Raw genomic sequence first — 27,629 nt, 5'->3', positions numbered from 1 at the left:
ATGTCCGATCGATATTTGGATGACCCAGATGCAACCTGGAGAGGGCAAGTCGCCCTCTGTTGCTGGGTCTTTGTGCCACCTACAGTTGGAGACTTTACTCTGCAATAAACAGCCATGCTGTGATGATATGCTCATTTTATATTCTCGGTTAATTTCCTGTTGATTTGAATTCTAAAGTGTCAATAAATATTGGATAGTGTTTCCCCGCTATTTGGGAATATAAAAAACAATGAATAAGTGATGCCCACCCAAATAGGTTTGCAATTGCCTGGAGGTGACACAAGGTGGTGGACAAGTACTTTTTCTTCAGTTAGACAAGGCTATGGCCTAACTAATTGAAACTCCTTCCCTCACTTATTATATCACCGCGGCCCAGCCCCCCCCCCAAAAAAAATTAAAACATTACAAACAAGCAAATGCCAACCACCAAATAAGCAGGGCTTCACTCTATAACAAAAGCTGCAGTCAGGAGGGCAATAAAAGCACTTTGTATTGTTACATGACGAGCCTCATTTTATTGTCTTCCATAGATGAAAACAGAACCTGCGTGTACAGAACGGTCTTCACATGCAATACAAAAATATGAATTTTTACAACAGAAAATAAAAAACATGTATTGGCCCATTTTAAAAAAAATGTACAGTCTTCTTTATACATGACAAAAATATAAATATATATACATCTGTATCGGCGGAAGCGGGCCGTATTCAAAAAAATGTGGTGATGCCTTTTACATAGAAAATGTTTGTACAAATGTTAGATCGTCATAAATTGCTGTACATTAAATAATATATTTACAGTACTTACCAACGGCTATGCAACAATAAACTAATTAACCCAGCATGTTCCAGTCACGCACACACACAAACACATTGCAAGCATAAGAACCGAAAAAAAAAAAAAAAAAAAAAAAAGAATAAAACTAAACTAAACAAAACAAAAAAATTAAAAACAACACACACACAAACAAGAGGTAATATTTAAGGAAGATTGAGGACACTTTTGCGCCAGGTTCCTGATTTTTTCATTTCTTTTTTTTTTTTCTTTCCTTATGAAGTCACTCAGCTGCTTGAAATAACGAATATTCTTATAAGGTGCACTTGACAGCTTTAAAAAAAAAAAAAATCCAGCATGTATTCCTTTCCCTGGGAGGATGTTGACTGAAGAGGGAGAGGGATATGTAATTAAATGCTTAAGAAATCAATGGGTGAGTGTGGAGGGGGGGGGTCACCAAATTATCACAGAACAAAGAATTTAATGTTTTCTTTTTAAAACTAATGCCACAAAACGCTACAATGGTAGGTTCACCAAATTACAAAAATAAAAAAATACGGCAAATAAAAAAAAAAAGGACCTTTTGCAAAACACATGCAATCACTGTGAAAAATGGAGCCTAATGAACTGAGAGGCTTTGGGCACATCACGCAAGTGAGATCGACTAAGGGTTTTGTGGTGCACTGAATGTCCTGCAAAGTGCGTGTGTGTGTGTGTGTGTGTGTGTATGCGTGGTCACCACCAAAGCCTCAGAGTAACCCAAAAGAAGGGCAGGAGAAAAAGTGTGCTACACTTCAGTCCACTGATACTCTCTTTTCAAACAAGACGAAGACGAGTGCGTGTGTGTAAGTAGAGTGTGTTCGAGGCAATGCTTTGAACAATCCTGTGGGCGTTAAGGATTCGGGAGCATGCAAGGCAGACCCAGGCTTTGTGTTGCATTGCTTATGTTTGCCGCTACAACCTGGAGGCCGACAGGAGACAAAAGAGACAAAGAGAGCAAAGGAAGAGGCGATCATTAATAGACGGTTAGTCAATCTGTTAAAGGCATAGATTGGGAAGATTTCAAGAGAAGCAGACCAGTAAACACACACTTAGAGATTATGATTAATGTATTAGTTCATCTGCAAAATTATTTCTGTGATGTGGTTTTCGCCTCAAGTGCAAGTACATGAAGCAGAAGAAAAGAAGGATACTATTATTACATACAGTGCTGCTGAATGTTAGCTGCGGCAACAGGTTCTTGTGAAAAATGAGCAAGAGCTGACAAAAAAAAATGAGCGATGCATGTAAAAAAGGTGATTAAAAAGATACTGAATTATAACTGTAAAAATATTTGAAAATTCTACTGAAAACAGGCTGGTTATAAAAATGCAACGATTGTAAGCGTGTAAAAAAAAAAGTGTACACCCCACCCACCGCAAATTACTGTGGTGCCTTGAGATACAAGTGATCCAACATATGAGTTTTTCGAGATCGGCCAATTTTTTATTTTACTCGCGAGCGCACACTTAAGATACAAGCTTCGAAATATTTAGCAGTTTGGCAGATATAAGTAAATATACTTGGAAAAAGAGGCTTCAAGCCATTTACTACCACTCTCATCTAAAGATTACTATTACATGAAACACAAAAAGAGAATTTTAAACAACCATATAATAGCCTCTGCTACCTTAATAAAAACAGCGTAAAACAGGAAACTCCAAAGGCACACGTGCTACCAAATATCATCTGTGTGAGAGTGTTGTCATACTTCAAATGGATAGCTGAACACAAATGAAGCAGCAACATATGTAGACTTATAATATTCACAGGCTTATATTACTTATCCTTTGTGAAGAATAACTAATATTACTGCCGCATTGAGAAGCCAAGAGAGGAGCCGAGTCTCCAGTACAGTATATCTGTGTGTCTGTCTTATGTGGCACTCAGGTGGCCAGGGCACAAACGTGCATTAAAGAAGAAAGTCTGACAAAAATTGTTTGATTCTATTTAATTTTATTTCAATACTATGTTTTTATTATGTATGATATGGAGTGCTATTTTTCACAACAAAATCTGGGTGTGGAATGGATCAATGTAATTTCCATTCCTTTCAATGAGGAAAGATAATTTGCGAGATGAATGCTTTGAGTTTTAACCATGGTCAAGGAATGAATTAAACTCGTAACTCAAGGCACCATTGTGACATATATACATATACATATATATATATACATATATATACACACATATAAACATATATACACATATATATATACACATATATACACATATATATATATATATATATATATATATATATATACAGAGAGAGAGAGAGAGAAGAGAGAGAGCAAGAGAGAGAGAGAAGAGAGAGAGAAGAGCGAGAGTGAGAAGAGAGAGAGAAGAGCGAGAGAGAGAGAAGAGCGAGAGAGAGAGAAGAGCGAGAGCGAGAGCGAGAGAGAGAGAGAATTTTAATTTTGGAATCCAAATAAACATTTGTAGTGAAAACAGCTGGCTGGAGAATAGTGTACAATCACCCCCAAAAATGCACCCCATAATGACTTTTTGTGCAGAATCACACGTAAGCCTGGCGAAAAATAGGCTGCACAGAAAAAGGTAAGAATGTGCACACAAAAAAATATTGTCAATTATTGTACTAATTACAAATATATTACTTTCTGTGCTAAATCCCACAAAAACTGTGGTGAAAAAAATGTTAAGACTTTTGCAAGTGTATAGATTTGTTTACCAATTGTTACAGTGCATTCATTTTTGTGCAATACCCTACTAAATTCTAGTTAAACAGGCTGTACAGGAAAGCCCAAAATTATTCATACCCTGGCCACATGTCGAGTTAGTGATTTTTTATTTATGTATGCTATCATCTGAAAGTGGCTTTTTTTTAATAAAAGATGTCAATGATTAATTAATAGACAAATTTCACACATGAAGACCGGAACTGAGATTGGAACACAAAATCTCAGAACTATGAGGCTCAACACTGCCCCAACATGCTGCTAATCGTTTATTAAATTATTATGCACTGTGTGTTATACATTACAATATATCATCGCTGTCCCATGAAAAACTCCTATGTCCAATTTTGTCACTTTTAACTTTCACGTTAATACGATGTCTGTAGCGCAGAAACCCCATTCACGTAAAAAGAAAAAAAATGGACAAGTGCTTTTCACAGGACAGCGACGATATTCAGTATTATTCCTATTCCCAACAATTTTGAGGAAATCTTTACACAATTCTAAAAGATCCTGGTATGGGACATCTGTTATGCATACACTGTGAAAGAGTACACCTACAAATAAAAAATGTTTCTAAATGTGGCCAAAGTACAATTATGCATTTCATTTTCCTTTCAGTCTCTAGAGTCTAGAAAATCAAAGAAGAGACTGTAAATCGTCCAAACAACACCAATGGTACATCAACTTAAAAAGCTTCTCTTTTACAAAAACAGCAAGGACATTGTTGTGACTGACTCAATGCAGCAAAGTATTTTTTTTCCCCCCCTTATAATCAGAGCGTTCATCTGGTCGGCTGACTTGTGGGATACCTACTCAGCTGACTTCCAGAAGTGTCCCGGGTGAGACAGCCTGCGGTTGAGTTTGGGCAGCTTCTCCAGCATGTCGGCCAGCTGCGTGAAAGGGGGCCGCTCCCGCAGGTCGTAAGCCCAGCAGGCCGAGAGGATCTCCTGAGACAGAGAAAACTCTTCGGGTCAGAAGAGCCGATGAACCCTGAACTCGCTTGCGAGTCTGACAACTTGGACTCACCGTGACCTCCTTCCCCAGGCTGATCTCTGACAGGATCTTTTTGATTCCTTCTCCACTGCCCACCTGCCAGATTGTTGCTTCCACAGGCTGATTGGTGATTGGCCAGTCCCTTACTTGGAGCTCGTACCAAATGGTGCTTCAAAAAAAAATCGGTGGTGGTGAGGGGGTGGACCAAAGCATGATTACTGTTTCATGTTTGGGACAGGCTGTCCCATATCGGTGCGCAGAGCACATCTTACCCAAAGGCGTACACATCTGCCGCAGTGGAGAAAGGAAGGCGGTCCTCGTTGTTACCTGGACTCATTTTACGCACTATTTCCGGTGCCAGGTAACAAATCCAGCCATGTGGAAGTTTTAGTTGATTCTCCCGCCTGAGACAATTCATTAAACAAAAAGTTGTATTAAAGACGTTATCTTGTTGCAGTCAAAGAGGTAGAAAGATATGTCATGCCGAGTGATGTGTCGTTTTAAAGCACTACATACATATATTATTTTATTGAACCACACACTATGTGGTGTGATTAACAAAGCTAAAGTGCATTGCCCTGGTCACTGTAGCTACTGTATAGTTCTTTGTCTGCGACATATCCAAAGAGAGAAAGGAAAGAAAAGAGAGAGAAAGCCCCACATATGTTGTCACGATGATAAAGGAGCATTTTTTAAATCTTGTTTCAAGATTATGCATCTTTGGCAAATTTCTCGAGGATGCATCTGACCCACATGAAAACACCAACTTTGGTGCATCCATTTCAGCAGAACAAAGACTCTTCATGACAATTACCTTTTTTAGTCACAGGTAGATAATGTAAACATTTTTTAACATGTGTAGATGAATACGGCTTGGCGACGGTGTGCGGCTGCTGGCTTTAACCGACCAGTGGCACCGCTTACCTCCCTTCCTGAACAACACCAGATATCCCAAAAAGGCCAAAGTCTGTGATCACAACCTTGTTGGTATCATGAAAGACGTTCTTCGACTTCAAGTCTTTGTGGACAATGCCCTTAGCGTGCAGATATCCCATTCCCTAAATTGGGAGACAGTTCATTATAAGTTTCATCATAACCTTGTTTGTTACATGCTATCAAGAACTGGCTTGTTTAACTGACCGCTCAATGTATTAAGTATTTATCGTCGCTGTCGTGTGAAAAACACTTATCTCCATTTTTTTTTTCATTTTCTTATTTTTACCCGAATCATGTTTCCGCGTTAAAGAAATCGAATTAAAGTGAAAATTAAAAACAGTTTCCAAAATTGGAGACAAGTGTTTTTCACAGGACAGCGACATTATACTAAAGACTGTTTATGGAGCATGTTTATTAACAAGTTGTTTAATACCTAATGAACCAACAAGAAACTACCTTGACAATCTCCTGGGCGATTTGTCTGGTCTTGTTGATATCCAAAGTGTTTTTAGTATCTCTCACAACGGAATAGAGTGTCCTCCCTTTACAGAAACTGAACAGAATGAAAAACAATTGTATTTTGTTACTTTAATGGTGCAGTGTTGGTTGAATTTACACAGCATGGTTCAAGTGACAATTGTACTGTATATGCATCATTGCAGTGTAAATAGCGGGCAAAATAAAGGCCTGGAATCGGAATCAGATCAGAAAATGGCCTCTACCCAATGGGGATGAGCTAACTATCGGTAACGTATTTCGTATAATTATCGTACGTTAAATCAGATTTGGGAATTTAGACCTGCAGTGTAAATCCAGCCTCAGTTGATGTGGTTTAATATTCAAGTTCTCACCTAGTGATGATAGCTAAGTGCGGTGGGGCCATGCAAGCCCCCATGAAGAGCACCACATTCTCATGTCTGGTCTGCCTGTAGTTCATCACCTCCTTTTTAAAGAGCTTCAGGTGGTCCTGATTGTTCCCATCGATCTCAAGAAGTCTGATCGCCACCTCGCCGTGCCACCGACCTTTATGCACCTTGCCCCAGCGGCCCTGGATCAACGAACACGTCCATTAAAAGCTTCCTTTCAGAAAAAGCCATATTGTGATGAACCAAAAATGTGCAAAGAAAATTTTGGGGTTGACTTCCCCTCTAACTTGAATTCACCATGCATAATAATTCATAACAGTGCATAATGCTTGCCAATAAAAGAGCAGAATAAAATACTCTGTCTGTGCAAGGTTGATAATTTCCAGCTTTGATTTGACACTGCTACAGTTGTCTATTGTCTGTTTCTGCTTCCTTACCTTCCCAATGAGTTCTCCAAGGTCCAGTTGCTCAAACGGGATGTCCCATTCCTGCAGGTAGACGCTGGTCTGGCTGGCTTTGCGGGAGATTGGGACCTTCCACTGGTTCCCCCGCGAGCAGGGCAGATCATCCAACTTGTCACCTTCGCACTCGCCGTCAGAGCCCATGTTCATCCGGATCTCCTCGCCGTCCTCCTCGTCCTCCCCGTCCTCGCAAATCTCCTCCTCTTCCTCCTCATTGTCCTCATCCAGTTCAGGGTCTTCATCTTCGACCTCAATGTCATCCTCACCTTCCTAGAAGGGGACCACAATTTGCTCTTTAAATGGATTCAACTCAGAAGTGTACAGTTAGAGTCAGAGATTTACAAAGGTTTGAGTCTGGGCCCACTTTGGGTCTAAGTTATTTTATTATTGGGTCACCCAATAAATGTGTGATTATTTATTGATCATCAAGCAGACACATAGATGAATATTGAATAGGATTCTTGATTGATATTTTCTTTCAGTCATGTCTGTTATGTTTAGATGTCAATGCATTTTAATACATTTCAAAGTTTGCATAACCATAATTTAGAATATAGGGCGTCTTTTTTTATCATCATCATATTCAACAACAGAACAACAAGGAGTCATTTTAAAGTAAACCTCCATCAATTTGAACAACGTCAGTATTTTGTGTATTTTCTGACATTCGTCATACCTCCTCATCTTCATCTTCATCTTCAACCAGATCAGCATGTATGTCCTCTACTGATTGCTCAATCTCACTGCTGTAATCCAAGAATAAAATCCAGTGATAATATTCTCATAAATCAACATGCTGAAAAATCAACACATATAAAAAGCAATGCAGGAATAATAACAATAAAGTCTTACACTGTATCTTGGAGAATATCAGTATGTAAAGTAACAGGGCTGGAGACGTCTGAAAAGAAGCAGTAACCTATGTAAAAAAGTACTCAAAAATATTCATCCTAAATGGAAAATGACATGCAGATTCTCATTACCACCAGCAGATGGCGTTAACAGAACATTATATGCACGAGAGGCGCTGGCACACATGAGTATGACACTGAAACCCGGAGAAATTACATGCAGAGGGCAGCTGCAGGCTATCTAAGATTCGCACAAGGAAATGATGGGTAAGTGACAATGCAGTATGACATGTTGGGACTCACCAGGGAAGATAAACTGCTGTCTATGCTGAAAGTAGCAGGCAGCTTTCATTAAAAAATAAAAAAAAAATACCCAAAAAGTCGGAAAGGCCAGCAAGCATGGCAGAGGGAGAGAGACTCATGATTAGAGGTTGTTTTTTTTTTGGAAGAAGAAACTTTAAAATGCACAACCATTACAAGTATTCAGTGTTAATTCTGTAGACGGTGGCAAAATAGAGGGCTCTATATTTTATTACTGGAGGACAATTAAGGAATATTAATAGACTGTATTGTAACTCATGCTAGCATGCACATTGGTGACTTGCAGTATTAGGGCCTGTGAGGCTCACCAGGGAAGTTGAAGCGGCTGTCCCGATGGCCTTTGGGCGAGGGGTTGGGTGGCGGCGTGGCGCTCGGAGGGTTACTCTGCTGGAAGGGTGCCGGGGAGGAGGGCGTGGACGAGGTCGTAGAGGACGGATTACTGCTGGAGTCGAGCTGGTTCAGGACGGGAGGATGATCCTGCTGACAAAAAAGCCACTCAGTTTAGAAATCGTCCTAACATTACACTCACGGGACACTTTATTAGGTACATCTGCACAATCTAATGTGTTCTATTACAAGAGCTGCATGAGGCATCTTGTTGTTAAATAGGAAGAATGATGAGAAATGCTGTTTAGTGATGCAGTGCAGGTCCACATCAAAAGTCAACATTTCTTCGAAAAGTAAAACTTTTCTGGATCTCAAATTGTGCAAGTATACTTAGTGTTGTGTTCAATAAACATACACTGTACAGGTGAGTCAAAACATTTTCAAAATCATAGAAAAGTTCATTTTTTTTCAGTAGTTCAAGTCGAAAAGTCATATTAATTACGCAGATTCATTAAAGAAATAGGAAAATACTTTTCGGAAGGCCAATTCCAAACTTTAAAATTTGGATTGTTTCCTATGTAATGTCATTTCATGAGATGGTGAATTTTGGGATTTTATTATTTAAAAAAATCAAATCAAAATAACATCAAATCCACTTTTTTAAAAATAACTATGGAAATAAATTAAGTTTCCCACGATATTTGCATAAGATGCACCTCTATAGAAAATGTTTCATGGTAGAATTAAGGGGAAACTTAACAAGCGAGCTCGTCTAATCTTAATGTTCACATAGCAGTGGGAAGTGGAGAGACGTCAGATGGCAAAAATCACCTGCATAACTATTTGTCTTTCACACTAAAGCAAACAAAACTGGAACGTCCAGACATAGAGGACATCTGCGCCAGTGTGTTCAGAATTTTCACACATACAAACACTTAAGTGCCAGACAAGAGACTGTAGTCTGGCACTTTGATGCCTCACCCATCGAGAGAGTTAAGTGAGATTCATTGCCATCTAAAAGCACCGGAGAGACATTTTACCTTTTTGGTAATGGCCTTTGGTAGTGTACCAAACTGCGGCGCTTCGGGCGGACGATCCACTGGGTTGTTTATATCAGATGGCACAGATTCTGTCCTCCGAATTTTGGCAACTACAACAGAACATCACATTGCTTTTGCGTTTGGTTGTTTGTTCGTCGGGAATAGAATCCAAAAACTAATCTTACTTGGAAGAAAAGAGATTCTGCAGGATGGCGCTTCCTTTGTGCATTTGTTGTGGCACTTTAATCTGCACACAAATAAGCAACCACAAAAGAAAACTAGGTATCACATGCCCTCAAGACTAAATCTTGCCTTTTTAATATGAAAGTGCTCAACTTACCGACAGTGTTTACATTTAACCCCAAACATCATATTCTTCTGACACACCTGACATGTCTGAGAGAGCCAGGACTTGGTGGAGAACCTACAGAAAAATAATACATATCACCCTGATTCACTAACATTCACAAATGCATCCTGTTGGGTGACGATGAATAATCGGAGTTACAACACAGTTTTCATTCTTTTTTTAAAAAGGCACCTGTGTGTGACAGCAAGACCTATGTCCCTCCTCACAGCTTGTGGAGAGCTGCGGTGAACCGGTTTGTTATCTAGATATAATGGGAAAACAAGAAGGGGAGGAATACTTAATGCAAGTTACGATTTGGCAGTAAAACATGATGAGAGAAACTGCAGTCAAAATCAAAAGCTTGCAGTTTGCAGTGCTATACATAAGAGAGAAATATGATCATTTGCAAGCAGAACTCACTCTTAATGACGCTATGCTCTTCCATCAGTGTTGGTGTACCAGGGAGGGTGTAAGGCGCGGTGGTTGCAGCTGGGGGCACCCCTGGGGTTCGAACCGGAACAGCGGGGTAGCGAGAAGGCGTGTCCTCGTGGCCATTCCCATTGACTTGCATATTCAAGAGGATTTTGTTCTTTTTGACACATCTGCAAAGCAAGGTTAAAATGTGTAACAAATCAAGAAAGGGCATTCAAAGGGAAGTCAACCCAAACATATTTTTTTTCCAGAATTTGTTTTATGCAGGCCCACTGGTCTCAACACGGCATTCTGATTAATATTGCATTTGTGGAATATGGGAAATCCACCCGTTTTTAGCTAGCTCAGGGGGTGGCCATTTTGTCACTTCTGTCAGATAATGACCAATCACGGCTCGGCTTCAGAAAACAGGTGAGTCCCCTGAGATGACTAAAAGTGGCTCTATGTTGCTGCTTAATTTATATTCCACAAACGCAATATTAATCAGAATGCCATAATTCAAGTAGTGGGACTGCATAGAACATATTCTGGAAAAAAATGTTTGGGTTGACTTCCACTTTAATTTTCATTCGAATCAAGGGGAAGAAAATGGAATAAATTTGCCATTCATCCTAAAGCAGACCATTAAAATATGAAAGTTTTTTCTGTACTAAAGTAGAAAAAGATAAGAGGAGGGGTTTCTCGAAAATGTCCAAAATAACAACAATAACATTGTTTGTTTGTTTATTAATGTATTTATTTATGTCCTTATTTATTTATTTTTACCTGAGCTCTCAAAAGTTTGCCCACTCTTGGGTTAGAGACAGAACGTGCACTGCAAGGCTTGAAGAGTTTGAAGCAGGTTATGTAAGAAGGATTTGAGAGAGGCATGTTTGAGTGGCTAAACAGGACTGTTACGGACAGTCAGGGTGACATCCGTGGCAGCCAAGGTCGCAAGTCTCCATGTACTTACTTGTGCGCAACAACAACAGGCAAAAACAGTCAAAGAAAAAAACAAAAACATAAAAATATACGATGACATTAGAACTGAGACCCATTTCACACTGATTGCTTACAAGATCATGCGTGTTGAATCAGTCAGTCGTGTTTTTTTTCAGCCTTGGAAAAAGTTAAGCCTCCCATACACAGACAGGATATGGTGGATAAACATGGCGCTTGTTTGTGCATGTGCATCCCATCGAAATGGACAGAGAGCAAATGAGAGGGGAGGCAGATTGTGCATGTATGTCCGCGTGCGTGTTTGACTTGCCACCTCCGAGCATTAGTCCGAGGAAATACTTCCTGTTTGGACATGACTCATAATCTCTGGGAATCTGAGGGGATTAGCCGCAGCCAAACATTCAGAGTAAGGAGAGTGTGTATGACAGAGGGAATAGAAGTGTACTGAAAGGCAAACTGACATGATAACAGGACAGATGCTTTTGTTGTCAGTGTTGTGGTTGCTATGGAGACAGCAGAAATAGTGAATGTGAAAAAAAGTTGACATACCCCTGATCAAAGACCAAGTTTTATGCGATGTAAGAAAAAGAGTACCGGTAAGGGTGGGCGATATGACGATATTAGATCGTTAAGCGGTTTAAAGTGTTGACGATCTTATAAAGCCGAAAGATCGTTTGATCGTCTACAGGGTACATTCTATACAGTTTAGCTCTATGGCGGCTCAAAGCCGCTGACGCATACCCGACCAAACAAACACAGTACGCACAGTGTACCGAGCGTAACACTCCCCGCCTCCCTGTTTGCTTGTATAGCGGGAAGGTATCGCGGAAAGTCACCACGAAGCGGAGTTGGTCCCGAAAAGAAACTCCACATCCACAGTGTCGATTTGGTTTGACCTTTCCTCGGAAGAGAAAGCGCAAACCGGGTATTTGCAAAGTTTGCAGGGACTCTGTTCGGACGTCAGCGCCGACAGCCAAAGCAAACGGACACATGGTAGCCAGAGGCAGCCGCTAGCTCCAAGCTAACGCAACCCACGGTAACACAGTCATTTAACTAGGGCACTCCATATTAAAAAACAAGCAAGCAGTGTAAAGAAGTAACTGAGGCAGTGACTTATTACCTTGTTGAAGACATGATTCTCATTAAAACAGTGGGAAACGAGTGGTTTAAAAGACTCTTCAAAGTACTAGACCCGCGTTACGAGTTGTGGTTTTATGTAAAAACATCTAAAAAAAACGATGTAAAAAAAAGAATCATAATAAAATCATGATCGTGATTTTATTTTTTAAAAATCGTGATATGATATTTTTGCCATATCCCCCACCACTAAGTACCGGTAAGGTAAATCATGTCATAACTTTATTCCACCATTCTACAACCTGTGCAATTTAATCATGAATAAAATCATAAACATGCTTTTTATTGGAGGCCGCAGCCTCTATTGCTTAATTCGCCTCCTTTCATCTTCTGTAAGCGTATTATTTCTATCACTTAGGATTATGTGTGAACAGCAAGGTGGCAGTAAAAGTTTTGCTGTGTACTTTACGTATCAGAAGCTATCGTTACGGCTTGGAAACCACCTCACGAGGCTTCAAGCACTTCACCAAAAGCAACGACGGCAATCTCTCAAAGTGTTCTGAGTACCTACTTGTTGGTGAGTGGGTCTTCGATGCGATTGCCCAACTGCGATTCGTGACTTTTGCTGCGTGTGAGGGTGATGTTGGGAAGCAGATGTAGCACTTTGCGGGACGGAGGCGGCGGCGTGCACGGAGGCTTCAGTCGGTGACGCCGCTTGGATGGTGGCGTTACGGGCGGCGTTGAAGTGTGTCCGTGGAGACGGGGGGAGCGAGTTAAGGACATGGGGAAGGCATTCGTGAGGGGGCTTTCACCGTGGAGGTGTGGCATCTGTGCCTCGGGCGTGAGGACTGCTGACACCGAGCCGGAGCGGGGATGAGGAAAAGTAGCGCAAGGGGTGGAGGGCGTGGAATGGATGGTGGATGGGCGGGCTAGAGGCGAGGGGCTGAGTGGCCGCAGTGGGTTGCCAAAGCTGCAGAGCTGATCTGCAGTCAGTAGAGAACCACTGTCCCTCCTGGTGGGCTCAGACAACCAAGTTGTGCTGTCTTCCTTCAGTTCACCTCCTGGATCACAGACAAGAGTGGAATAATATGGTCTGCAGCCATGGAGAACACATTAAAACCCTGGCAGATGGTCGCAAGACACATACCGGCTTCAGTTGCACTCTTGAGGCAGGAGAGGGCAGCACTGAGTCGGGCACATTCTTCGGAGGTGAAGCCAAGCCTTCGCATTGAGTCCCTCACCTGAGTTCCTGCCATCTGCAGTAAGGCATCCAGGGAGAATTTCACTTCCACTGCCTACGCAGAAGCAAAAATCAAGAAAAGAAGATGACGATTTCAATAGAAAACAAGAGACCACTTCAGGAAAGCACAAAAAAGCTGTTTCATCTTGCTCATTTGGCTAATATGAATTACTTCGTAAATCAGACACAATCAACACCAGCCCTTTTCTGCAGTCAACATTTCACTGGAAGGGATATAAAGTAGGTGACACCGACATTTTTGCCAGAGAGATATGAGCGGATACAATAATTTACAAATCAGAAGGAAACAAGAGCAAGCTCAGTGAGTTTGGGATGTTGTTTTTGGACATGGGAAGTGCGCAATTGCTTATCAGTCATGTCAAAGCTGTGCTCCGACAGGGCAAACAGTGATCAGAAAGCAAGGGCAATGTCCTACACTCGTGTGTCCACTGTAAGCAAAGGGAAGCGCACAAACAGACCAAGAGATGTTGGAGTGAAAGTGGCAGGGGACCAACACCCACCACAATGGATGGTTGTTTTTCAATAGGGAACGGGAACAATTTCAAGTTATTCTCTGTAATTCTTGAAATGACAAGTGTCATTGCACCATCGCGTTGGCGGCCTATGTCTCTTATGTGACTTTTGCATACACAGCACAGCACAGCACAGTCAAGTGGGCCAGTGCCAGCCTTTCTATTTCCCAAATACCAATACAGGACGACATGACAAACATGGCCTCAAACCAAGGCCTGGATCCCTGAAGGTAAACTAAATAAAATCTCTCAATTGTGTAACTCCAAATGAGCTAAGCTTCAGCTCTTCTCTGGAGAATTGCGTAATGCATGCATGTAGAACTCAAATTAGAAGAGAGGGGGGGCTTTATGGGCTTCTAAGTACGATGCAGTGCAGTTCTATGGTGGTGCCAATCAGAAGAACCATATTTTTAAAAACAGACTATAAAGAGATTAACACTGTTGCAGATTTTCTGCACGCTGTTGATGTGACTTGTTGCTCCAAATAAGTTAGTTAAATACATGTACAGTGTTTTAAAACTATTTAAAGAGGAAGTCTACCCAAACTTTTTTTTTTTTTCAAGAATATGTTCGATGCAGACCGCAGGGGCGGAGCCAGAACGTGGCTAATGGGTGGGCCTGGAAAAATAAGGGTGGGTCTGAATATTTCTCTCACTGAGCACAATCCTCCTGTCCTGACATATCGCACATTCAAATAAAATGACCAACGGAAAAATATGAAGTTCAGATCTTCCTGAGACAAACACAATTATGCCATTCTTAATATTCAATAAAATAAAAAACATACTGAAACATAAATTTAGAAAAATTTAGAATTATATATTTTTTCATGAGGGCGGCACGGTGGTCGACTGGTTAGCACGTCCGCCTCACAGTTCAGAGGTCGTGGGTTCGATCCAGCCCCCAGCCTCCCTGTGTGGAGTTTGCATGTTCTTCCCGTGCCTGCGTGGGTTTTCTCCGGGTGCTCCGGTTTCCTCCCACATTCCAAAAACATGCATGGTAAGTTGATTGGACTCCCTAAATTGCCCCTAGGTGTGATTGTGCGTGCGGATGTTTGTCTCTGTGTGCCCTGCGATTGGCTGGCAACCAATTCAGGGTGTTCCCTGCCTACTGCCTGAAGACAGCTGGGATAGGCTCCAGCACGCCCCGCGACCCTTGTGAGGATAAGCGGTATCGATAATGGATGGATGGATGGATTTTTTCATGAATCTCACTGGGTGGTCAGTCTGTCAATCTGGGTGGGCTTGTGCACACCCAGGCCCACCCATGGCTCCGCCCCTGGCAGGCCCTCCCTCCAGTTGAACCAAGGCATTCTGATTAATATTGTGTTTGTGGTTATGAGTTATGCAGGTAAATCCACCTGTTTTTAGCCATCTCAGGGGGCGGCCATTTTGTCACTTCTGTCTACTGAAAATGACACAGTTGCTCAGGGCTCCGGTAACAACCAATCACAACTCAGCTTCAGAAAACAGATGAGCCGTAAGTCGTTAACTTACCTGAAACCTGAGCAACTGATTTCATTTTCAGTCAACAGAAGTGACAAAATGGCCGTCCCCCGAGATGGCTTAAAACAGGTGGATTCAGCTATATTCCACAAACGCAATATCAATCAGAATGCCTTGTTTCAACTAGTCAGCTTGCATAGAACATACTCTTGAAAAAAATATGTTTGGGTTTACTTCTTCTTTAAAGGAAAGAGTTGTGAGAATTTACAAGAATTCAAACTGAGTGTGTCTGATTTATTTAAACTGTGAAAAGGGAATATTAAACAGTTAATCAAAAGTAGCGAAACTGAAAAATTGCTATTCTAAAGTACAGCGAGATGTATTAAAGAATAACACGCAAAAGAAACATCCTCAATGATCATGTTACGGTGAGGTCACAACACAAAAGCAAACAGGGACAAGAAAAACATACAGTAGCTGACAGTTTGCAGCTGCACAGGAAGGAAAGCAAGTAATGGGAGAAAAAAAATTGCAGTAAAATATGACGAACAAATATGTTGAGGAATGACAGCTACTCTGAATTTGCCAGAAAGGGAAGTGAAAATGAGTGATTTATTTCTTTCAAGTATGTCCTGCTAAAGTAGTTAGGCGCTCATTAAAGTAAAGAAACACAGTCCACATACTTTTCGGTGGAATTCTGTATTCATGCTAATCGATGACTTCATTTGAGGAGCAACTTTGCAATTTTGAGGAGCAAATATTTGCAGGTTAATCCCAGAGACCTGAAGCAATATTAATCAATTATCAATTTACAAATTTTGGGGTGAAAATAGCAAAACACTGCTGGTGCTGAGTGTAAACTTACTCTCTATTGTACTATATACTAATACCTGAAACCTTACCTCACTACCACATATTTTTCCTTTTCAAATTACAACGGCGATCAGAGTGAGTGTTGATACAAACGAGGACTGATGCTAACAAGTTGCTATTGTGTGTTGTTAGACAAACGTGATGTGCACAATCTGAGCCTACCTCAATGAGTTCTGGTCGTAAGTTGATGGTGCGGAGCCAGTCTCGCAAGCGTGGATAGCTGTCCAGGTTGTCGGGCCACTCTGTCTCTGGCACTTTTAGCTTGCACTGCACCTGTTTACAGATGTATTTCACCAGCTTCACCTGCAGGGAGCAATAGAGGACACCAATCAGGAGGGGAGGTGGGCGACCACAGAAGAAGTTGTGGCTCGCTAGCAGGACATGTAGCCAAGACATACTGTATTAGTTTTTCCATTCTAAACTCTACAAACCTGCTGTAACAACACCACTTGACATACCTGCAGTGTGTGTTTGACCCAGTTTCACAGTGGCCCGAGTGTGCAAGACACCGTTTGAATGAATACACGCACGAGTACATCTGCACAATGTGGCAAAATGGGAAAAAAAAAATTACCAAGATAAAGAAGTTCCATTTTGATACTCTGTAAAATGCACAAGCGGCGTAGAGGGTCACATTTAGGAGCGTGCGATTTTCCCATAAAAGAGGATTCGATATGTGCCTCGATAGATGAGGTAGGATATGATTCAAGACCCGTACATTTTCAAGCAGAACGACTCGATTCGATTCATATGTAACATGAAAAACTCTCCAAAGGCCAAACTTCTAAGAAATTCTAAGAAACAACGAATCACCAGCAACGTCAAACGGATGATTTATTCTTAGTTATTTTGTGAACATATTTCAGTGTTTGGTTTACAAGACATAATGTGCAGCAACATAGCTATGGAAAGAGTGGAGCTAGTTTACAAAACCACAATCAGTGTTGACAAATTAGAGACTGTCACTATATTTAGTAAATTTTCCCACCCCTCTAGCATCTTTTTTTTTCCATTTTGAAAAGCACAGCTTGTGACCTTATTTCCTGCTAAGAAACAAACGTGAGCCGAATCGTTTTCACATTCTGTTCCATATATGAGAAAGGAACCGGGTCGAAACTTTTGACCGTATGTACTTCCAAGTTGGAAATATTTTGCTGAGGTCACCTGCAAAATAATAGGCCATGAGAGAGGTGGAAGGAGTGCGACGTTATACAATACATGCAATTTGAAATTCTGAGGACTTTGGACAACTTTAAATAAAAAATAAAAAAAAAAAGTATCTAAATGATTAGTCAATCATCAAAAATACGGTAATAAAAAAAATAGCAAAACCAGCTAAAATTGTGAAGAAAAAAAAATATATTTTAACAATATAAGCATTATATTATTTATATAAGGATTTTATAACATTGAAGAATGACGTTATATTATAACATCACGTTATATTATAATGTCATGAATTGGAATTAAATAAACACAAAGAAAAAAGTATTTTATAATGTTTCATATTGATATTTACTCAGTGTGAAACATGGGCCTGTTTGGATAAACACGCATCACTAATTCGCTTGTCTCAAAGACAATTAGCTACCTGCTGATGCTGCTACCTACTGGTATGGAAGAGTACTACAATGTAGTAACTACCTGATTATGCTGCCAGGCGCTAGACCGCGCAGGCACACAAATTACATAATTTCCCACGGCACACCTGACAATATCTCGCGGCACACCAGTGTGCCACGGCACAGTGTTTGAAAAACACTGGCATAGACAGTGCAGTGGTCCTGTGAGTAAGTATTGTATGTACTACAAGGAACACCGCAGTATTGGTTTGCAGGCCGAATTGTGTGGCGGATTGTGTGTCCCCTTATCGTGCAGTCTATCTGCATGGGTCCATTACAGCGGGCGGCACCTTCAGATGAGCCGTGCAACACCATCTGCCTTTCAACCAGCAAAACACCTCTTGAGTGCCTGAGCATTGAATAGGAGCGCACGTCTTTCTCTGCTCATTCAATTCCCTTGGTGATAGGCTAAGATAAAAACTCACATTCATGGTGCTCGGGGAAAGGCTGGCCTTGAGATGTAAAAATAAATAAATAAAGACGGCAGACTTTGTGGCAACGCACAAAAAGCATCTTTAGTGGAGGTCAGACACTAAAATAAGATTGTCATCCGCCGCATTTCAACATAAGATCAACACAAGATTTAGTACTGAATAGAAATGTCAATGAAGGAAACTTTTAAGGGTTTACATTGTTGTTGTTTTTTTATTTTACAAATAGACTTGAAGTATTGACGGACGATTCTAACTGACCTAAAATCTTTAAATTTCCCACAAATGAGAAGCATCTCAGTATAAATGCAGTGCAGTTGAAAACATTAATTTACTGTATATAGTTGGCTAGTTACTACAAATGAAGTGCTTGTTGTTTCAGACACAGGAAGCTTTCAAGAAAGAATTGTCTCATATTCTGAAACATTAATTTGACAAAATGAATTAATATAAATTCAAGAGATTGGTAGTCTGATTTGAAGTGACAGCATAGCATAGTTGCACACAGGAATAAGGGCCAACATGTTAAAATAGGTCCTTTGAAGTTCTTTGCTCTTACTTCCGTATTTTCTCACAGGCTCTCACACCATATTTTCAACGTACAAGCAAATAAACTACAGCAACATCTGTTTCTTGGATGGAAAACAGCATCCATGGGCAAATCACACCTGACTAGATGTGGCTAACGACTCGAGCTAGCCCCGTGTTTGCCTCCCTGTACTCTAATGCGGCCCCGTGACGTCAGGTTACCTAGCAACCTCTCTTCTGAGTCGTCAGCAACATTTCAGTGGGATTTTCCCATGCATGTGAAACACTGAGCGCTGACAAAAAGCAACACCACATATAAATGTCATCATGCGGCTCTGCACAGCGACAAAATAGGATGGGCAACTTACGGAGCATTTGACTCATCTGTTATCTTGCTAAATAACAGAAGTGAGAAGTCCCCTAGTCCCTCACTAATATCAGTGAGATGGCATTTAGATAGCAACAAACCACGATAACAACAGGCTTCTTTCATCTTATTTTTGGTGCAGAGTAGCAAAAGCAGCTATTGACGCGTGGCCTGGAGGTGGGTGGTGGTGGTGGGGAGACAGATGGCGTCAGAGCCCACCTGTCAGCCGAGCTAAACGGCACCATGGCAACGGTCTAATGCTGTGAGGGGATGAGTGACAGCCGGCGTGTCAGTCAGGACAGGAGAGGAGCGCAAAGAAAGAGGCCCGTCTGACACGGCAGAGTCGGCGCAGCAGAACCCATCGCTGCTCCGTTTGTTCCTGGCACCTGAGCAACAAAATCCTGCCCAAAGACGGGATATATTTACAGGAATATTAATGAAGACCAAAACAAAAAAATGTTTAAATTTTAAATGTCATCAAATGTGTTCCTGTTAACAAAAAAAAACAAAAGCACAGTTTGCATTTTGTTCCCTTACTGTATTCCATGTGAACAGAAACATGAGGTTAAAACAAAGGTTTAATTTTGGTGCACTATATTACTACTACTACTACTATACCGCTAGCTATGCATTACAGCCGATCCTTAAAGCGGAAGTCAACGCAAACATATTTTTTTGAAGAATATGTTCTATGCAAGCTCACAAGTTGAAACAGGGCATTCTGCTCAATATTGCGTTTGTGGAATAAGCGTTAATCCACTCGTTTTTAGCCATCTCTGTGGGTAGCCATTTTGTCTTCTGTCGACTGAAAATGACATCACAACTGCTCACAACGACCAATCACGGCTCAGATTCAGACAACAGGTCAGCCGTGATTGGTCGTTGTGAGCAGTTGTGATGTCATTTTCAGTCGACAGAAGACAAAATGGCCACCCCCAGAGATAGCTAAAAACGAGTGCATTTTGCTGCTTAATTTATATTCCAATTTTGCAACGCAAAATTAATCAGAATGCCGTGTTACAACGGAACATATTCTTGTAAAAAATATGTTTGGGTTGACTTCCACTTTAAGGGTAACCACAACTACATCGTGTGGCCCATGACATGCAATTCATAAACCAACCCGATTTGAATAGACATCACCATTCCCCCAAAGGATTACCAAGGTTTGCTTTTAAATTTACCGCTATACCAAAAACACTCAAAAATGACAAGCAGAATTGAAAATTGATGGATTGCCATGACTGAATTGAACATTGGCAGATGGCAACAACATTAAAACCTGGCTGATACTGTATATTTTAAATGGTCATTGCTGTTATCATTTGAGTGAGTCCTTTTTTTATTTCTAGTCGTGATAATGTATCAGTCTTCAAGGGAGTAGGAGCACACTTTGCAGTAATCCTAATATGGGACTGCTTTCAAGGACAGGCGGCACATTTTTGGAGCAAACCATGATGCACAGTTTGGAGCTAAGCAAAGAAAATGTGTCAGGAGATAAAAATAGTGCAGGCAGGGAGGCTAAGATAGGCAGTAGCTGGGTCACATGACCTTTAAGGGACACGCACATGCTTGATAGCCTCGGACAATGGCCTGCTTGAAGCCCCTCCTCAGCCTCCAGCATTGTTATCTCCTGCGGTCGCTGACCTCCTAAACTTGGATTGGGGGGTCGCGTTTGGACATGCATATCATCAATCCATGTTAAACATAAAGTTTACATATTTCACTATACGAATGTTTGATGATAGGTGGCCTTTTAACAAAGCAAATATGACCCCCTCATGGGAAAATTACAAGATTCAACTAATCCTGGTTGGTTTTAAAAATAGATCAAGGTCTGCCCACACGGTTCCACAACCCCCGTTTTCACAGTTTTACAGGTTCACATCACACACTGCATGTCAAAAACGGAAATACAGACAGGGTCAGTGTTGCTGCAATCACTAACGTCGCGCTTCCTCATTACTCACATGTGAGCCACGTTCTCTATTGTTTTCTCCTCAATCACACACACACACGCACACGCCCGCACGCACGACCGCCCGCACGCTCGCTCGCTCGCACGCACGCACGCACGCACGCGCACAGCAGTTGTCTTGTCACAAGCAGCAGCACTGCCGATTGGCTTTGACTCACCCCTCCCCTTTCCTCCCTGCTGGCCCAGCCTCTTTGCGCGTCATTTGATTTTCTTATTTAACAACCTACCCTGAAAACGCGTAGGAAGAGAAGATGTCTAAATATAGATGCAGCCAAAACAGCTCACGCTCCGTGCGCACGGCGAAGGCTCTCTCCCGCACAGAGGAGACAAAACACAGTGACGCCATGCTGCTTGATGATCACCGCCATGCAACACTGTAATTAAAAAGCTAGTGAATTTGTTTCGTAAAAAAATAAATAATATCGTAATAATAATAGTTATTGGTAATGCATTTACATACAACAGATCATGAACAGAACAGGAGAGTCCTTGCTGCATGCTCACCAGCCGCATAGACATTTTGACCAGCTTTAAAAAGAACAAACGGCCTCCAAAGGCACTGCAAAGTGGATATGATGGAGCCAAAATAAGAAATCTATGAAGAGCTGCAGTACAAGTAGAACGTAGGCAGCACACAGGCAGACAGAGGCCAGACTGAGTGGGATTAACATGTGTAAAGTGAAGTAGCAGTTAGCACTCCATGTGGAGAGGCCGATATCATTATCCTCTAACTGGCAAGGCAGAACAACACACAGTTCAAGTGGAATAATAAAGCCGTCTCAATGAGCATGTCAAGTGAATTGGAGTCGCTCTTGATTACACTCCAGTGCAATATTGAAGCAAGGTCGCTTTGCGCCACCTGTGCGAGAGCTACTATGACCTCACGGTGTTCACTCAGTGGCATTAAAACTCACGCAGAGAAGCCATCTCCGTCATCACTAATTGTTTGAGACTGAACAATTTGCCGTACAGAGCTGGACTTTTTCAAACCAGTCCCAAAGTTCAACCTGACACATCGGATCCACCAAATCCATTCGGGGAAGAGTATATCATAATGGTGTGGAAAAGGGAAGCAGCTCCCAAAAACTTGGAGGTTGATAAGACAAACTTTCCATCCCTCCAATCAGATCAACAAGTAGGTAGACTCAAGCTTGAAAGGCAGCCAGTATGTGTCCTCTGCTTATAGGCAGACTGTACACTGCGTCTCATTCAATCTCGAGTCAGCCAATTTATATTTGAATCGTAGTTGACTTAAAATCTTGTCATCTGCAGTTTATGTGCCTGTGTCATCATCGACTTGATTAGTTTGTGACGGCCAGCAACAGAAAACAAAAAGACAGATTGATAAGGGATTACTGCACTCAGGTAGGATTGTGAAATAAAAAAGATCGAATGCTAATATGTTACAATTAGGATACAAATTAACCGTGGCCTAATGGCTTGGGGCCACCACGTGACTGTGTCGGGCCACCTGAAGTTGAATGATGTTGGCCCAGCCGGTCCACCAGTAGAGATTGCATAAATTCATGAGATGAAATCAAAATGTTCTTGCTTTTTTATCCACTTAAATTGAGCAGTCATCTGTGCTCTTTTTACCCATGCTGTGCACATTCTATCGCCCCCATTCGCTGACACATTGTGCATTACTTAGCATGCATTTTGGCCACTGAGTCTACATGTTTTACTATTTCATCCGCAGGCAGGCCTACATATATAATCTGGGCAAGTGCTACAATATATGAGTAGGAGCCGAGGTGGGCATATTACCAGATTTTGCTGGGCCGTCATTCGTCAGCGGCCAGCGTACCAGTCCGTCGTTCGCTGCCTGTCGTTTTTTTGTGACGGACTGAATTGTAATGGTCAGTCCGTCACTTAGTCCGTCAGACGTCTGTCGGTCTGTCCATTGGAAGGGGTATAGTTTTGGTAGATCCCATGGCTATACTAGTAAAATGTTTTTAATGACTCAAAAAAAAAAAAAGAGAAAGGGGTTTAAAGGATGGCCATCTGATACAAAGCTAACACAACTTCTAAAATAAGGAATTGGGGCTCCAAATCTGATTCATGTGAAATATTCTATTCTTCAAGTCTACGGAGCGATTTCATACACCCTTTCCCTGTTTTATTTTAGATCTAGTTTTCATGGCATGATCTTCCACTTTAAAGTGTACATCATGTACTGAAACGGTTAATAAAAATTAAAGGCAATGAGGAATGTATTTTTTGAAAAAAAATAAAATGGACAGCTGCAACATTTAGCAGGTACTGCTCATCCATCTCGTTGGTGTGTGGGAGTGTCAAGCAAATGACAATCTTGCAAACTGAATTTTAACCAAAGCAGAACTTAATAAACAGAGATATCAAGAAAACAAGACGGATCACAAATTTGAAATTAACAACAGTTTTTCAGTAGGAGGACAACTTTTCACTTATTAAAGATTGAATTTAGCAGTATTAAGAAATTCAATAATTCCACTATTTTGGTGGAAAAGAAACAGACTGCATTAGCTGCATTTCATGATGTAGAGGAGCACGTTGGGAAAGACATCTGGAGGCGATGCTCAAAAATGTCAAGCAGTTAGAATGTGAAATCTCAAAGAGATCTCAAACAAGAAATGAAAGTGGTAAGATGGCAAGAAGTGAGGTCAAAACAGTGCCGGTAAAGACAAAGGAAGTCAGAGTGCTGACAGCACCGCCCTGCTAGCACCAGCCACTTGAAAACACAAATGCTGCAAGACCACTGGAGCACTTGGCTCCGTAGCTGAATGTTACGACCAACAAGATCACTTATCGGGTCAAACCACAACTCGAAGATAAATTGCTTAAGAGAAAGGGGCTGTAGTTCACAATTACCCTCTTTATGGAACGTCACCCCCATTAATCAATGAGCATTTGATTTAAAAACAACAAGAGTTGCGCTCGGCACAGAAATCCTCCAAGGAAGGGCACATTGTCTTTTTTAGATTCTTTCTACAAAAGTATATTTAGACAACAGAAAATATATTTCAGGTCAATTGCAGCAAATGGGGTCGGCTAACCTCAAGAACGGCAAAGAAATTATAGGTGGCTAAATAACCTTGCGATCAACTGTAAATTCAGACTTAAAGCGGAAGTCAACCCAAACATTTTTTTTTTTCAAGAATATGTTCCCAGCAGGCCCACTAGTTGAAACACGGCATTCTCATTAATTTTGCGTTTGTGGAATATAAGTTAAGCAGCAAGATGCACTCATTTTTAGCCATTCCCGGGGGCGGCCATTTTGTCTTCTGTCGACTGAAAATGACATCACAACTGCTCACAACGAGCAATCACGGCTGACCTGTTTTCTGAATCTGAGCTGTGACTCCTGACTGGTTGCCAGTTAAATCACAAACAGCCATTCACACCTATGGAAAATTTCAGTTTTGCATACAGTCCATGTTTTTTGTAGTGTAGGAGGAGGCCACAGTACTGGGAGAAAACAGACAAAAGCACAGGGAGAACATGCAAACTGCTGCTCACCAAACTTTCCCCGTGTTGCCTGTTCAATACAAGAAAATATTTGTCCAGCTAAGTACTACATTTAAAAAATTCCTGCACTTCATATCGCGTTCTCCTCATGAGGAGCTATGTGTTCCTAACAATTCTATACAATCTATGACATGTTTCCCCCAGTCACCTTACAACTGATGATACTTTTTTTTTTTTTTAAAGCAGACAGCATAAACACATCCCGTGGAGGCCTCAGATAAGAGACCGTTGAGTGACGTCACATGGGCATTAAAAAGCAAAACATAATATAATTGTAAAGAATACTTACATTTGTATATGGTCATAAAGATGTTAAACAATTGTTTCCAAGTGTGGTAATTATTAAAGGACTGGAAAGCCACGCCTTCATGCACTAACTCCTGGAATGAGTCTTCCAGAATCTTGACGTGGTCTACGTCTTCCAAACATCGAAGAGTTTTGTCCAGTAATGTACTGTATATTATAAAAATAGTTCACATGTCTGCATCACAGTTTTGAGGTTCAGGGTTCAACTCTCAGCTCTGGCCTTCGTGTTTGGAGTTTGCATGTGCTTGCTTGAGTTTTTGCCGGGTACTACAGCTTCCTCCCACATTCTAAATGCATGCATGTCAGGTTACTTGAAGACTTTACATTGTCCATAAATGAGAATGTGAGTGTATATAGCTTTGACCATATGTGCTAAACAATTGTCTGGCAACCAGTCCAGGGTGTACCACGCCTCTTGCTCAAAGTCAGCTAAGATAGGCGCCAGCTCACCCACAACCCTAATGGGGACAAGCACTATCGACAATGGATAGATGGCCTCCAACCTTAGTAAACGTCATGTGCATTATTGAGACCTGGTACTGTGTCTACTGTAGATGAATGCATTAATCTAGCCATTGCATGAGGGAAGGTTGTCTGAAATGAAATATAACATGTCTTGTTGCGTGACTTTATGTCTGCTAAAGAGTGTGAAACGTAAAGTATAATCAAAGGGAGTGCACCAGATGAATTAGAATGACAACGATTCTACTGATTTTGTCATTAAGTGACATTAGCAAACGGTGTGTAAAAAAAAAAAAAAAAAAGGCGTGCTTCCATGGCACATAGCAGGAGACAGCATAGTGTGCAGAGGCCCTGCGCAAAGCAATGTCAGGTCATTACAACGCCGCATCCAGATGCAAGATAGCTTAGGCTGAGCATCGAATAAAAACAAGAACATGTTGTGCAATTCGTTTTTCTTTTCTTTGTTAGTTTGTTAATCGGGCGGCCCTCTAGGAGTCTAGGCTACAAAACAAGCACAGCATGTGCGGCGCATGCAGTTCTATAAATAAAAGCAGATTATTCAATATTAAGCCGAGATGAATTGTGCTATATGCAATGGGAGCTCCTAGGGGGGAATGAAGAGAGGTCACCCAGGAACATTAATCATCTTTGAGGTACTGATGCAATAAATAAATAAATATTAAAATAAAATAATAATAGTTCTAAATAGATCAACGTCATTTTTGGGGATGCCTACAAGACAAAAAGCCTCTGCGAGCGAGGCGGACGTCGCGGCTTCATGACTCCGCAGTTTGACAAGACTCGCGACGGCTGGGACGGCCTTTTGTCACTGCTGGAACATCCAATTTACCTCAAGTGTGCGGATTTCTTGCTGCGTGAGGTCGTTGGACGCGGCGCATTTTGTCCTGAGCCCCTGTAAGCTGGAGATGGAGATATCTATCATGTTCTGGATCAGTTCGCACTGGTGGAGCGCGGCCATGGCTGCGTCGTCACCACCGCCGCCACTGTCCCTCTCCGGCTTCTCGCCACTCTCGACCATGTTCCCGCCGATAGTAGACACACTATCCATTCCTCGGCATTTGGGCTCGGCTGGGAGGGCTGGAGTCGAAGCGTTAATGGATAAAATCCGACATATGCAGCAGCCTCAGCGAACTATTGTGAAAAGAAGCACCTGACCGAGCGAATGTCCCCAGCTTCCGATCTGGAGGCTGATCGAAGGGACTATATCTCTTTTCCTTTTAATCCAGTGAATATGATCGATGGAAGGAGTTTGTTGAAATGTAGTCCCTCGACGTGTGGTTTAGGTCCGTTGTTTGGCGACAGGAGAGTCTTCTCCCCACCAACAGACAGCTCTCTGCTAGTGGCTTTCACCGTCTGTCAGCTGTTAGGAACATCATGAGGAACGCGGTGCACTCTGGGAAATGAAGTCTACAGGGTGTGACCCCCAGGTCCGCCTATGACTGAAAAGGGAACTGTTTTGTTCTACTATACAGCTGTTAGATGTTAGTTACCAGTTGAGCCGAGAAACAACAAAATAACATATTGTGATTGTCTGTGCAAGTAAAAACTAATTAGTAAAAACGTAACTATAATTAAAATGTGCAAAATATTGACGAACTGAAGTTTGGTTTACTAAACATGCATGGTCTGTGATTCCCAACCAGGAGTGTCGCGGCAAATGATCTACGTCCATATTATTTGTCAAATAAATAATAAAAACAATAATTACCTGTATATATGCCTGCAACATAAGATTACTGTTTTTTTGTGAGATTTCTCTGAAGTAAAATAGACTTTGCACAACTAAGTGTTTGGTGTGAAATAGCCCTATCAAACTACAATAAATATTGTCAGCCAGACTTTCTCTCAGGTCCAACTCATAAATTCCCATAGACACACTCTAACATCTTTTATAAATAAACTCAATTTGTCGTTATGTACTGTACCCATTTTTTTTTTTTACATGAATCACACCCCAAAAAAAATTACCTCTGCAGTCCAGTGAACGTTTCCCAGAAGCCAACACAGCCAGCATACACCATTAATTTAGTGACCACTGCTAGGGACAGCCTTCTGATGCCTTGACAGCCACTTACATGTCTGGCTCAAGGGCACCCCAGCTGTGATGGCACGTGCTAAAGAGGGAATTGAGCCTAGGGTCCTTCAGTCACAGGCTGTATTTTTAGCCACTTGGCCACAGCTGTCCCAAAAGAGTGAATGTCATTATTCA

General features: G+C 41.5%; 1 protein-coding gene across 3 annotated transcripts in view; it reads right to left on the bottom strand.

The window, feature by feature from the left end:
- ksr1a (kinase suppressor of ras 1a) overlaps nucleotides 1-26,819 on the bottom strand; it is a 29,007-nt gene extending 2,188 nt beyond the window's left edge. Inside the window, exons 1-21 of one of the 3 annotated variants that reach the window (XM_086057540.1) lie at nucleotides 26,250-26,818; nucleotides 16,361-16,501; nucleotides 13,255-13,402; nucleotides 12,679-13,168; nucleotides 10,080-10,261; nucleotides 9,852-9,921; nucleotides 9,651-9,734; nucleotides 9,496-9,557; nucleotides 9,311-9,420; nucleotides 8,252-8,420; nucleotides 7,926-7,967; nucleotides 7,624-7,672; nucleotides 7,448-7,517; nucleotides 6,748-7,041; nucleotides 6,296-6,492; nucleotides 5,901-5,997; nucleotides 5,433-5,566; nucleotides 4,781-4,912; nucleotides 4,542-4,677; nucleotides 4,329-4,462; nucleotides 487-1,735 (exon numbers count right to left, since the gene is read on the bottom strand). In XM_086057540.1, the coding sequence (XP_085913666.1) occupies nucleotides 1,729-1,735; nucleotides 4,329-4,462; nucleotides 4,542-4,677; nucleotides 4,781-4,912; nucleotides 5,433-5,566; nucleotides 5,901-5,997; nucleotides 6,296-6,492; nucleotides 6,748-7,041; nucleotides 7,448-7,517; nucleotides 7,624-7,672; nucleotides 7,926-7,967; nucleotides 8,252-8,420; nucleotides 9,311-9,420; nucleotides 9,496-9,557; nucleotides 9,651-9,734; nucleotides 9,852-9,921; nucleotides 10,080-10,261; nucleotides 12,679-13,168; nucleotides 13,255-13,402; nucleotides 16,361-16,501; nucleotides 26,250-26,468 (2,967 nt within the window). In that variant the 5' untranslated portion in view covers nucleotides 26,469-26,818 and the 3' untranslated portion in view covers nucleotides 487-1,728. Of the gene's footprint in view, nucleotides 1-486; nucleotides 4,463-4,541; nucleotides 4,678-4,780; nucleotides 4,913-5,432; nucleotides 5,567-5,900; nucleotides 5,998-6,295; nucleotides 6,493-6,747; nucleotides 7,042-7,447; nucleotides 7,518-7,623; nucleotides 7,673-7,925; nucleotides 7,968-8,251; nucleotides 8,421-9,310; nucleotides 9,421-9,495; nucleotides 9,558-9,650; nucleotides 9,735-9,851; nucleotides 9,922-10,079; nucleotides 10,262-12,678; nucleotides 13,169-13,254; nucleotides 13,403-16,360; nucleotides 16,502-26,249 lie in introns of those variants that run through there. The other 2 variants (XM_086057539.1, XM_086057541.1) reach the window with 2 other exon arrangements.
- Nucleotides 26,820-27,629: the final 810 nt, after the last annotated feature.

The sequence above is a fragment of the Filicampus tigris genome, chromosome 17, assembly GCF_054856515.1.
Source record: "Filicampus tigris isolate MCC_2025a chromosome 17, RoL_Ftig_1.0, whole genome shotgun sequence".
NCBI lineage: Eukaryota > Metazoa > Chordata > Actinopteri > Syngnathiformes > Syngnathidae > Filicampus > Filicampus tigris.
This window is presented reverse-complemented; position numbering and strand designations above follow the sequence as displayed.